General features: G+C 34.3%; 1 protein-coding gene across 1 annotated transcript; it reads right to left on the bottom strand.

Moving 5' to 3' along the window:
* Positions 1-1,646: 1,646 nt before the first annotated feature.
* Positions 1,647-10,358, bottom strand: LOC145643156 (uncharacterized). The gene is made up of 4 exons (XM_081694312.1): positions 10,353-10,358; positions 10,041-10,088; positions 7,208-7,675; positions 1,647-2,734 (listed from the first exon to the last, which is right to left on the bottom strand). Exons 1-4 carry the CDS (start codon positions 10,356-10,358, stop codon positions 1,703-1,705), a joined length of 1,554 nt encoding a protein of 517 aa, XP_081550438.1. The 3' UTR covers positions 1,647-1,702.
* Positions 10,359-11,645: the final 1,287 nt, after the last annotated feature.

The raw sequence follows: 11,645 nt of genomic DNA, 5'->3' as shown, positions 1-11,645 counted from the left end.
AAATCTTCTCCAAGGGCTTCAGCAGTTCAACACATTTGGTAGTGCTTCCTCCAGTTCCTCCTACGCTGCCCCCCTTTGCTGAAATCACGCCAAAATTAAACAACAATAGGAACAACCCCAGAAAGAACAACAATCTGCTGGTGTTGCTGAAACAGTTTCGAATTATGAGCAAACGAGAGAGCAACGGATTGAATTTGAATCTAATCTTAGTTATAGCAATTAGCAAGTGCATGACTTGTTTTTAATTTCTTTAATTGATAAAATCATTTGAATGTTGTATAGCTTTTGCTAATTGAATTTGAACTGTATATTTGTATAAATCATTATTTAAAATTATTTATTTTTTGTAATTTATAATTTATAATAGTAATTAAAATTTGGCAGCAGACTAGCAAATATCACCTGCTGGTTTTTTATTTTATTTTATTTTTTATTTTTTATTTTTTTTTTTAATTTGGGCTCAATTGTATTCGTAACGGGCAGTAAGATTGCCCGTTACAAACAACCCGTTATTTGTAACGGGAAATCAGGGCAATCAAACTGCCCGTTACAAATAACGGGTTATTTGTAACGGGCAATCAGACTACCCGTTACGAATAACCCCGTTATTCGTAACGGCAGTCTGTCTGCCCGTTACGAATAACCCGTTATTTGTAACGGGCAGCGCCCGTTACGAATAACATATCCTATCCGTAACGGCAGCATACGTAACGCCCGCTGCCCGTTACGGATAGGCTGTTTTTGCCCGTTACGGATAGCTATTTTTCCACTAGTGTTTCTTCAAAAAAAAAAAACATGCGTATGATCTTTACAAGATTCGAACATGCAACCTCAAACTCTTATATTAAATGTTTCACCAATAAACTATGACGTATTTTATGTATTCTTTGTCAAACAATATTTATATATCTAGTGTTGAAAAGGCTTTTCGTATCGATTTTTAGGATTTAGTGGCGATTGTAAATGATACGATTTCCCAAAATTATATAAATGTGTAAAAATAGTGTGGATATGTATTATTATGTTTTCCGTATCGATTTTATATGGGAAAACCATGACGATTGTAAAATGATACGACTTCCTTAATTATTTCACAAACATACTTGCATATTGTAGCGAATGTACAATCGCTACGAAAAGACATTTTTCTTGTAGTGTAAAAGTTAAATTTCACTAATCTCATTTAATGACATATTTATATAACATTCTCCCGGCCAATTGACCAAATTGGTAAATAATAAAAAAAAACCTTTAGTGACAATTTGGTAAACAAATTAACTCATGCCACAATTTGGTAAAAAAAGTTAACCCTAAGCGACAATTTGGTAAATAAAATTATCTCAGGCGACATTCTCCCTCATAATCCGAGCACTGTCCTCACCAAAAAAACACACTCACGCAAATCAAACTAGAAAAATTATATCACCACCAAAATACGACCTATACAGCTTTATCCTGATCGAAATGAATATGTATGAGCAACATGTTTACCACCACCTTTTTTTGGATGAGCAATGTGATGAAAATAACATTGAAGAACAAAATCTTACAATAAAATAACTAAAGATATCTAAAAATACATGCCTGTTCTTAACTCTAGCTCACTATCAATATCATGTAAAAGATACTATGTAAGCTTCTTTTTTTTTTTTTTTGAAACATGATACTATGATTTAGATACTATGTAAGCTAAATCATACAGTTAAACATCACAAATAAGCATTGAAGACAAAAGAGGATCAGAAGCTCCAACTAGTGTAATACTATCAGCTTTACATTGCTGTAAAATTTGTACAACCCTTTCAGAGATCACTTCACCCGGTGTAATTATCGGAATGCCAGGTGGAAATGGACATATCGATTCTCCGCATATCTTTCCAACGACGTCTTTGATACCCACATATCTCTTCTTTGCAAAGAAAGCATCTCGTGGAGTGAGTTTAATCTTAACATCACTCCATTGTTCAAGGTTTACGCGATTAATAATTGAATGTGAGAGAGTATGAGACCTTTGATGATGACGCTGGATGAACGTTGGTGACAATATAAAGCTCTTAAACCCCAAAATTAGCCTATCTACATGTTCTTTACATGTTCCTGGAGCGAATGGAAATGTGATAAAGCGCGATCCAGGGAGCTCGGATAACACCCTTTGCTCCTTATATAAGAAGTCGTCAATTTCATAGCCAGTAAAACCGAGATTAAAGACTCCAATAGTAACTCTTAAAGGGTCAATGAACGGATAATCAAGGACGACGAATCCTGGGATTTGTTTGATTGTGTGTTTAGCCTCAATTGCTAAATTAATAACATTGTCGAAAATAGTTGATGGGTTTTCTTTCAGTTGAGCTGTAGTTGCATCTAGTGAAGCTAAAAGTAAAGAATTTGGACTAGTTGTTTGAAGGGTTTGAAGGCATTTGCTGATTTTATCTTGGTCTATGATGCTATTTCTCGATACATGTAACATAGATGACTGAGTTAGAGAGAGTAGCACTTTATGTGTTGATTGTACAACTACATCGGCACCTTGTTGGAGGGCCGGTAACGGCAGCGATGGGTGAAAGCCAAAGTGAGCGCCGTGAGCCTCGTCGACGATAAGTGGAATGCTATGGATGTGACATAGTGTAGAGATCTCCTTTAGGTTGCTGCATATCCCATGATATGTAGGGGATGTGATAAAAACTGCACCTGGTTTGAGGCCTTCTGTTTCCAATTCTTCAATTGCTTTCTTTACCTATCAACAAATATTGCATTCTATTACAGCTAAAAAAAAATTATATATGCCCATCATTTTTAATGATCCTACTTCTTCCATTTACTTAATTAGAGTGCGTGTATCCGTTCTCCATTTACTTAATTAGAGTGTATCCATGTTGTTGTCGCACGATATATTATATGGGCAGTTGATCTTCATGATTAACATATTTTGTTAATCTAGTATTTATTCATACTAGCCAGCTCATACTTGTGCTTCGTCAGCCGCTTAATCACCAAGAACGCAAGCCTAGATCCTAACTCCATTTACTAGCGGTAACAATAGTAGTGTTCAAGCTGCTTCCTCCATTGAAGTTACCATACCACAATCTTCATCATCTCCAAGCTGCAACCAATAAACCGACCACCGACACCATCAATACCACCATTTCCGGCGGCTTCGCCGTCGAATTAAACGAAAACCCTAAGAAGAAAAGGTGAAATTAAGGGCTTGGTTTACCCCAAAGGTTAAAGGTGACCATTTTTCCTTGAAATGACTAACCTAGGGAGCTTTTTCAAGAAGCTCTAGGACATAATTCTTGCCGACGTTGGCGGATGAGAGATTGATTTAAGTACGAACACCACCACCCGTTGCCAGAGTCATAGCTAGTTGTCGCCGAGCACTAATTTCAGTTTCGTTGTCACCGCTACACCCTCCATCACCGGAGCTACTACACACCCGCCATTGTTGGGACTTTGAGAGAGAGGAGAGAGAAGGAGGGTGGGGATTTGGGGCTTTGAACTTAGTTGTTAACGCCATTATATTGCATAGCTGGCAATATGAACATGTCATTACATGTATAATGACATTACTATCCTAACTTAATGAATGAAAAGACACTATCACCCCTATGATTGACAAATTATGTTAATCATGAAGATCAACTAGTGTTTTCCCATATTATATGTAGCATGTATATTTAGAAAGAAAAAATAAATAAAAGAGGTGGAAATTATATTTTTAAAAAATTCAATAAAAAATTTGAGAAGTCAAAGTTATTTAATTAGAGATTAAACAAAAAATAGCTAAAATGAATGTGATTTGAGAATTAGGCTTTTGAATGGTTGTAGTTAAATGATTATATAAAAGTTTTTTTTTTTTGAACACTTGTAATTGAATAAATAGGTTCATTTTTTTTATTATTTATTTATTCGTTATTGTTTATAATTTATAATAGTTTTTATTATACCTTTGAATAAATTATTTATGGAACAACTATTGATTAAATATATAAACGTGTTCTTGTCAAAAAAATTATATAAACATGCCCTTTCTTTATAATTTATAATATAATGAAAATAAAGACATAATTATTTTCAAAATAATTAAATAACTAAAATTAATTTATATCAATAGTTAATTTTTCTTGCTTGTATGTATTACCTCGATTACACTACTAGAAAACACCTCATTTTCGACGGAAAAATTCCGTCGGAAACACCTCAAAATCCGTCGAAAAACACCTTTCCGACGGAATTCTGTCGGAAAAGGTTGTCGGAAAAGGGTTCGTAGTAAATAGGGTCTTTTTCGACGAAAATTCCGTCGGAAACACTTTTCCGACGAAATTCTTTCGTCGGAAAGGATTTTCCGGCACCGGCAAATCCGCCGAAAATCTTCGACGGACGCAATTCCGTCGGAGATTTTCGAGGGAAATTCCGTCGGAAAATTCATTTATGAAATTAAAAAAAAATACGCCGCGCCACCACCGGCACGGCGTATCACCACCTCCAATCGCGTTTCACCACCCTATCCAACCCTAAACCCACCTAAGCCTAGATCTTAACTATCCTTACATGGCCTAACCCTAAACGGCTAAACCCACCTAAGCCCAAACCACCCCCCCCACAAACACAGACCTAACCCAGAGCAGCCAGCGCCACCCACCACACACCACCAACCCACCAAACCCAGATCTGAACCCGAACTACGCTCCACCTAAACCTAGATCTAAACCCACCAACCATGGTCTACCTAAACCCGACCCACCCACCACAGTCCACCTAAACAACCCACCACCGCCCACCTAAACCACCCACCGCGGCACCAAAATAGCCCCAACCACCGTAAATATTAAAAAAAGTCGAAAAAAACATCCAACAATTTTTTAAAAAAGAGATACATACCTTATTCCACCTTCTAAACCTCGATATTGGGTTTATGAGGCGAAATTCGACCATGAAAACTCTAGATCTAGACTTTTCATTGTCGAATTTCGCCTAAAAACCTTCGTTATTGCGCCGTTGATGTTCATGTGTGGGTTGTTGTTGTTGCTGTTGTTGGTCGATTTTTCACCTCGAGGAAAGAGAAGACAGGAAGGAGAAGGACCGAAGGAGAAGAGGAAAGAGAAGGGGAAGGACCGAAGGAGAAGAGGAAAAGAGGAGGAGCAGTAAGAAAGGAGAGCTAAGAACGAAGGAGAGGAGAAGAGGAGAGAGAAAGAGGAGGAGGAGAAAAGGAGAAAGAGAGGCGGAACATTTCTGTGAATTTAGGGCAAGGGAACGCGTTTTAGGTTTAAGTAAAAAAGTTTTATTTATTTTTTATTTTTAAAATAGTATTCCGACGGAAATTTCCGACGGATGTAAATTCGGTCGGAAATTATAATTTACGACGGAAAAATATGTCGGAAAGCACATATATTACGACGGAATTTTTTTCCGTCGAAAATTTCCGACGGAAAAAAAATCCCTCGAAAATTTTGCAATTTCCGACAGAATTTCGTGTCCGTCGCAAAGATTCCGTCGGTATTCAGCAGTTTTCTAGTAGTGTTAGCATATATAATTAGCAAATAATATGATCGATTTTTTCAAAAGAATTTCAGTTATTAAATGTTCAGATCTCCATCCAATCCATATAATTATATACTTATGAGTAGGGATGGCAGTGGATCTGGACCCGACCCGGATCCGTGGATCCAGATCCGTTTTTTACGGATCTGGGTCCTCAAATTTTGGACCCGACGGATCCGGGTCCTGCTGAAAAAAACGGATCTGGGTCTGGGTCTAACCCTCGGACCCGAATCCGTGGATCCGTTTTATAAATTATATATATATATATATATATATATTGGAAAAAAAAAAACTGAAATTAGTAATGGTCATAATACTCACAAACTCACAACTTTTGGCCCAACCAAAGAGATTCATACAATTTACAATTTTACAAACCCTAACTTTCTCTCTCTAGTTTCCATCCTCCACCTCTTCACCCCGTACTCCCTGTCAAATCGGCGCGCGACCTCCAATGGCGGCGGCAAACGTTCTCCTGAAGCAGATCTACGAAACATACGGAGTAGAAAGCAAAGAAGCAGGCTCGTGAGTTCATGACTTCGTTCAGATCATCAATAAGTCTTATGGTCCTTTGTCTAGTTTTCATCTTTTGTTTTTTTTTTTTTTTTTTTTTGTTTTTAAAGTAAGATAGTAGTAGTTCATTTGTTTTTGATGTTTCTGTACAAGTTATTTTGTGGGTTAATTTGTGATGTTCTCTTTCTTATCTTTGTTTGGGTTGATTTTGTGGGTTAACATCGTACTTTTTTTTTTCTAATGTTTGGAATTTTATTTTTACAAAGACAAAATGTGTTTTACTTGGTATTTTTAGCTGTATAACTCTAATTTACGTATTGAACTTGGTTGAAATGCGTATTTCTTTACATTTGTTTTAAAAAAGTAGCTAGGCAAAACGTGCAGGACCCGTTTTGGACCCGAATCCAAACCCGGATCTGTTGGATCCGTCGGATCTGGATCTGGGTCTTCATTTTCCAGACCCGACGGATCCGGGGCGGATCTGGATCCAACGTTGGAAAACGGATCTGGATCCGGGTCCATCCAGACCCGGTCCAAATCCGACCCGTTGCCATCCCTACTTGTGAGTGGAGTATAAAAACATGACACTTAATGCATATTTTTGTGGTTATGAGTTCGAATCTCATGATAGACATTTTTATTAGAATATGCTTATAGATGAAAGATGACATGGCGAGGGTTCCACGTGACACATAAACGTTTTTAGAAACGCTTTTTAATATATATAAGTATAGATTGATTTTTACACATTTGCTCACTTGATCTTTTATTTTGTCCACTTTTTTCTTCTTTTTTTTTTTTAATTTTTTTATTTTGTTCTTTCACTCAACTTTATCTAAGTTCTTATTACTTGTTCTTATCTTTTCTAGAAACATACACCAATTTACAGTACTATTCAAAAAAAAAAAAAAAACATTTTTCAATAACAATGTACATATTAAAAAAAAAAAAAGTGTGAAAATATTACTTTCTCTTTTTTCTTTTATTTGATCTGTTTCATTTATCACGCTTGTCAATACATAACTTTAATTATCAATAACTTTAATTCTATAAATAAAAATTATAAAAGTTAAAGGTGGGTTGGTGAATAATATAAAAGTCAAAGTGAATCAAGTAAAGAGAAAAAAAAAAAAACACAGGGAAAGTATAAGCTTACCTGAGATGGAGAGACTGTAGTAGGTATATCCCAATCAAAATCATACTCAGGAAATATATACTTCGGAACCAATCCAGATAAAACCATGGCTGATGTTGCTGATATGTGAGAATTGCGGGGTAGAATCAGGGCATCTCCGGGACTACAAGTACCCATTATAGCAGCATGGATGCCACAAGTTGTACCTCCTACAAGAAACCATGTTTTCGACGCCCCAAAAACCTCCGCTGCTTGGTTTTGTGCTTCCAAAATAGGCCCTTTTGGAGTCGAAAGGTTATCTAACTCAGGTAAGTCATGAAGAAAAGGTCTATCACCAATTAGTTGAATCAATGACAATGGTGCTGCTTGACCTCTATTGTGTCCAGGAAAGTGAAATGTTGCTACGTTTTGTTGTTCTGCTGCTGCTTTCAATGCATTCACTAATAATGGAGGGGACTTTTCCCATTTGGAATCCTTGATGCGATAATACTGTTAATTTTTTTTTTTTTTTTTTAAAATAAGAAAGAAACAAAGTTAGGAAAGAGTTCCTCAAGACTGAAACCTAATAATTATACGATTATTTTCAGGTTAGTTCAGCTCTAATAAATTCAGTTCAGCTCGTAATTTCCTTCTCTTATAAAATATTCAATTCAGTTCAGTTCAGTTCAGCTCTAATAAGTTCAGTTCAGTTCAGCTCTAATAAGTTAAGTTCGATTCAGTTTAGCTCATTTCAGTTAATCAGAATAGACCCTAATTAAGTCCGACTTTCTTCAAAAATAGTACTTCCTCCGTCCCTAAAAGAACGATTCTTATGGCTATATTTTAGTCCCAAAATGTTCATCCCATTTGCATAAAAATATTCTCCAATATGCCATAATATTTGTGCAAAATTAGCTTTTCCTTGTAAATTTTTCTTAAGGATATTTTGACAATTACCACCTTCTGTTATGTCCATTTTAGCAATTACCACCTTCTATTTTTCTTTTTGAAAATTACCACCTTTTATTTTCAAAAAATCAAAAGTTACCACCTTCTTGCCTCCCAACTACCACGTGACATCATGTTGGGCTCATTCTTTCCCTTTCCTCCCTATTTCTCTCCCATTTCTCTTCCATAACTCGATTCTTACCTTCTCATTAACTTATTTTCCCCCAAAAATTCAGAAACTCTTCAATTCACTCCTCCAAATCAAAATTGACGGAAAATTATTGGTGGTTTGGGGGAAAAAAAGTGAAAGGGGAGATAAGAATCCAAATAGGAATGAGAAATGTGAGGGAAATAGGGAGGGAAGGGAAAGAAATGGCCCAAAATGACGTCACGTGCTAGTTGGGGGGCAAGAAGGTGGTAACTTTTGATGTTTTTGAAAATAGAAGGTGGTAATTTTCAAAAAAAAAAAAATAGAAGGTGGTAATTACTAAAATGGACATAACAGAAGGTGGTAATTGTCAAAATTTCCTTTTTCTTTTTCCATAAACTTCTACAAATTTCTCTCTCTACTTTTTTGCAAACCCAATATAAATTTATCTTTTCAATTTACATTTATTAGTTTTCCTATACACTTACACTTTCAACTTAAGTTTCTTAATACCCGTAAAAAACTCTCCAAAAGGGTTGTTTTTTAGGGACGGAGGAAGTATAAAAAGATATGTATCAATATTACAATAAATGCATTACTAGATTCTGTCCTTGTGTGGTCTGATTTAAAATATTTTATGATTTTAATTTGGTTTGTGAAGAGGAGGAAAGCAATACCATTAGTAAATATTTTCTATTACCAAAATCCTCATTTTCCCCCTCTTTCTAACCTTCTTTTTATTTCCCTCTCATCTATCCTCTTCTCTTTTTCTTTTGTCTCCCATTCTTGTTAGTTCTTGATTTTTGGGTGATGAAGTTAGTGTTCATGGTGGTATATTAGTGATGATATATTGGTCTTTCTACCACAGTCGTTTAAAATACTCCCTCCGTTTTAAAATACTTACTTCATTTCTCTTGGACACGCATGCCGATGTTAATCTTTGATCACTAATATCTTTAATTACTAGTAAGTATAAATTCTAACAATTGAAAATTAATACTCTATTCATTGAGATGATTCCAACAAGTACCCACAAGGTTATATTTTTTCTTGTGTATAAATCACAAACATTAGTCAAAGTAGAACAAATGAATAGTGCAAAAAATAGAAATGGAGCAAGTATTTAAAAACGGAGGGAGTATAACTACCATATTATTTTAATGATAAACAATATGAGCAATCAAATTTTATTTTTTTTACACTATAAATTGGACACAATCATTATTCTAATATCTACAATGCAAATATAATTTTTGAAAATTGTAATCCAACATAAAATAAATATTTTTCGAAAAACTATAAAATAAGAATTAAAATTACATAAATTAAAATTTTGATAATTAAAAAAATGTTGATAATATTATTTTATAGCAAAATTAAAGTAAAGTAATTAATTACTTGGAGAAAAATACGTCAATTATGAATTACATAATCCTTAAAACATTACGGTACTCATATCCCCCCCCCCCCCCTAAAAAAAAACGGTACTCATATTTCAAACGGCCACTATAGAAATTTCTAGTCACTATGCTTAACAAAAGATCAAGCACTATCATCAAAACTATAGTAGCTTAACAAAAGATCAAGCACTATCATCAAAACTATAGTAGCATAACTCTAGAATATTGTCTATAATCAAGTGGAAAGCACTTATATCTGCAATACTCTATACTTATTGTCTTTTGCAAAACTTCTTTTGCCTAATTTTCTATTTGAGGGTAGGCAATGAAAAAAAAAAAAAAAAACTGTAAAGCTATCATACTTAGAAGTTGTCCTTACCCCTTTGAAGATAGAGTCCTGATCTTGATTTTCTTCGTTGTTACTCTCCTGCCATATACATTGTAAATCTTGTAATACTCCGTATTAAAACTGGAAAGAAACATGGCAATATACTAAAGCAATAAGCATGATATCCTCTTTGTCTTAGTTAATTTGCTTCAATTATTACTTGTTTTCAATTATTTATTTCTAAAACCACAAACAAAAATAATAATAACAAAAAAAGTATTGAGGCAAGTAAAAGAAATTGGCAAATTGAGCAACTTAAATTTAGAAATTAAAGGACTACAAAGCTTCGCAAGCTTTTCTTACCTTCATATTGTAGGATTTTTTTGGGCAATACTTTGTATGTGGAAGAGCCAAGGTATATAAGAACAAAACCTTTTGCATGCCCCCGGTTTACAAAAATTTTATTGTACATCGTAGATTTTGCGAAAAGTAATCCTTTTTTCTTACAAAAGTGACCCTTTTTATTTAAAAGTGACCCTTTTTTTTTTATTTTTTTTTATTTTTTTACAAAAATGACCCCTTTTTCACAAAAGTGACCTTTTTTTTTCCACAAAAGTAGCCCTTTTTATCACAAAAATAATTAAGTTACATATGCAACTTGCAAAACAGAGTATCAAAATCTCACTAGTTTTTTTTTTTTTTTTTTTTTGTTTTTTTCAAAAGTAACCCATATTCTGTTACTTTGATTCGAATTTTCTACTACTTTGATCTGTTATTATTGCTACTATTGTTACTTGATCTGTTGTGAAAGATAAACTATCAATTTCTATTCAATTTTTGCGTTAACGAGGCTCAAGCTCGCGGCAATGGTGGCGGCGGCGGTGGATTCCGTAGTGGGTGAAAAATTAGATGAACATATATACCTAGAAATTGGCTGTAGAAAGATGAATCATTAATCAAAACAGGAAAATTATGTTACAAAATCAAGATAAATTGTCAAAAAAAAAGAAGGAAATTGAAGAACAAAGGAGAGAGAAAGAGAGAAGAAGTTTAGAGGAGAGAGAAGAAGAGCAGAAAGAACATATCAAATAGAAACCAATAAGGAAAGGAGAGAGAAAAATAGAAACTGAGTACTCCGTAGAATTTTCACATGCTCAATACCGCCATTCATTAAATTATTGTAAACCTTTTTTTTTTTTTTTTTTTTTTTTTACTTTTGTGTATATAGAAACTAGTCAAACTACACTATGACAAATAAGTACTCGTACAGTCAATGCATTTTTGTGAAAAAGATAAAAACGCATTTATTATTTCCAAACTTATGTAACCCACAAAAGTTGTGAAGTTGTTTTCATCCCTGATCTCCGTACATACTTGCAGTCTGAATAATTGGTATGCAAATTGGATACATATAAAATTTTTAAATAAGCACGTACTCTTTCAGTGTTTTTTCAAGTGTTACATTTTTCATTTGCGGCTGTATTTTTTTAAGTGTTACATGCACTTTCTTTTTTGACAAAAAGCTACATTAAAATATTATAAATCTCTCCTCTCATGGTCCCCACCCAAACCTACTACTACTTTTTTATTAGGGAATTTCTCATTGGTAGCCTCGTACTTTTGCTTATTTTCATTGGTAGCTACTTTTTATATGAA

The sequence above is a fragment of the Chenopodium album genome, chromosome 8 (assembly GCF_948465745.1).
Source record: "Chenopodium album chromosome 8, dcCheAlbu1.1, whole genome shotgun sequence".
In the NCBI taxonomy this organism is placed as follows: domain Eukaryota; kingdom Viridiplantae; phylum Streptophyta; class Magnoliopsida; order Caryophyllales; family Amaranthaceae; genus Chenopodium; species Chenopodium album.
Note: the sequence above shows the minus strand (reverse complement) of the source record. Positions and strands in the feature narration are given on the sequence as shown.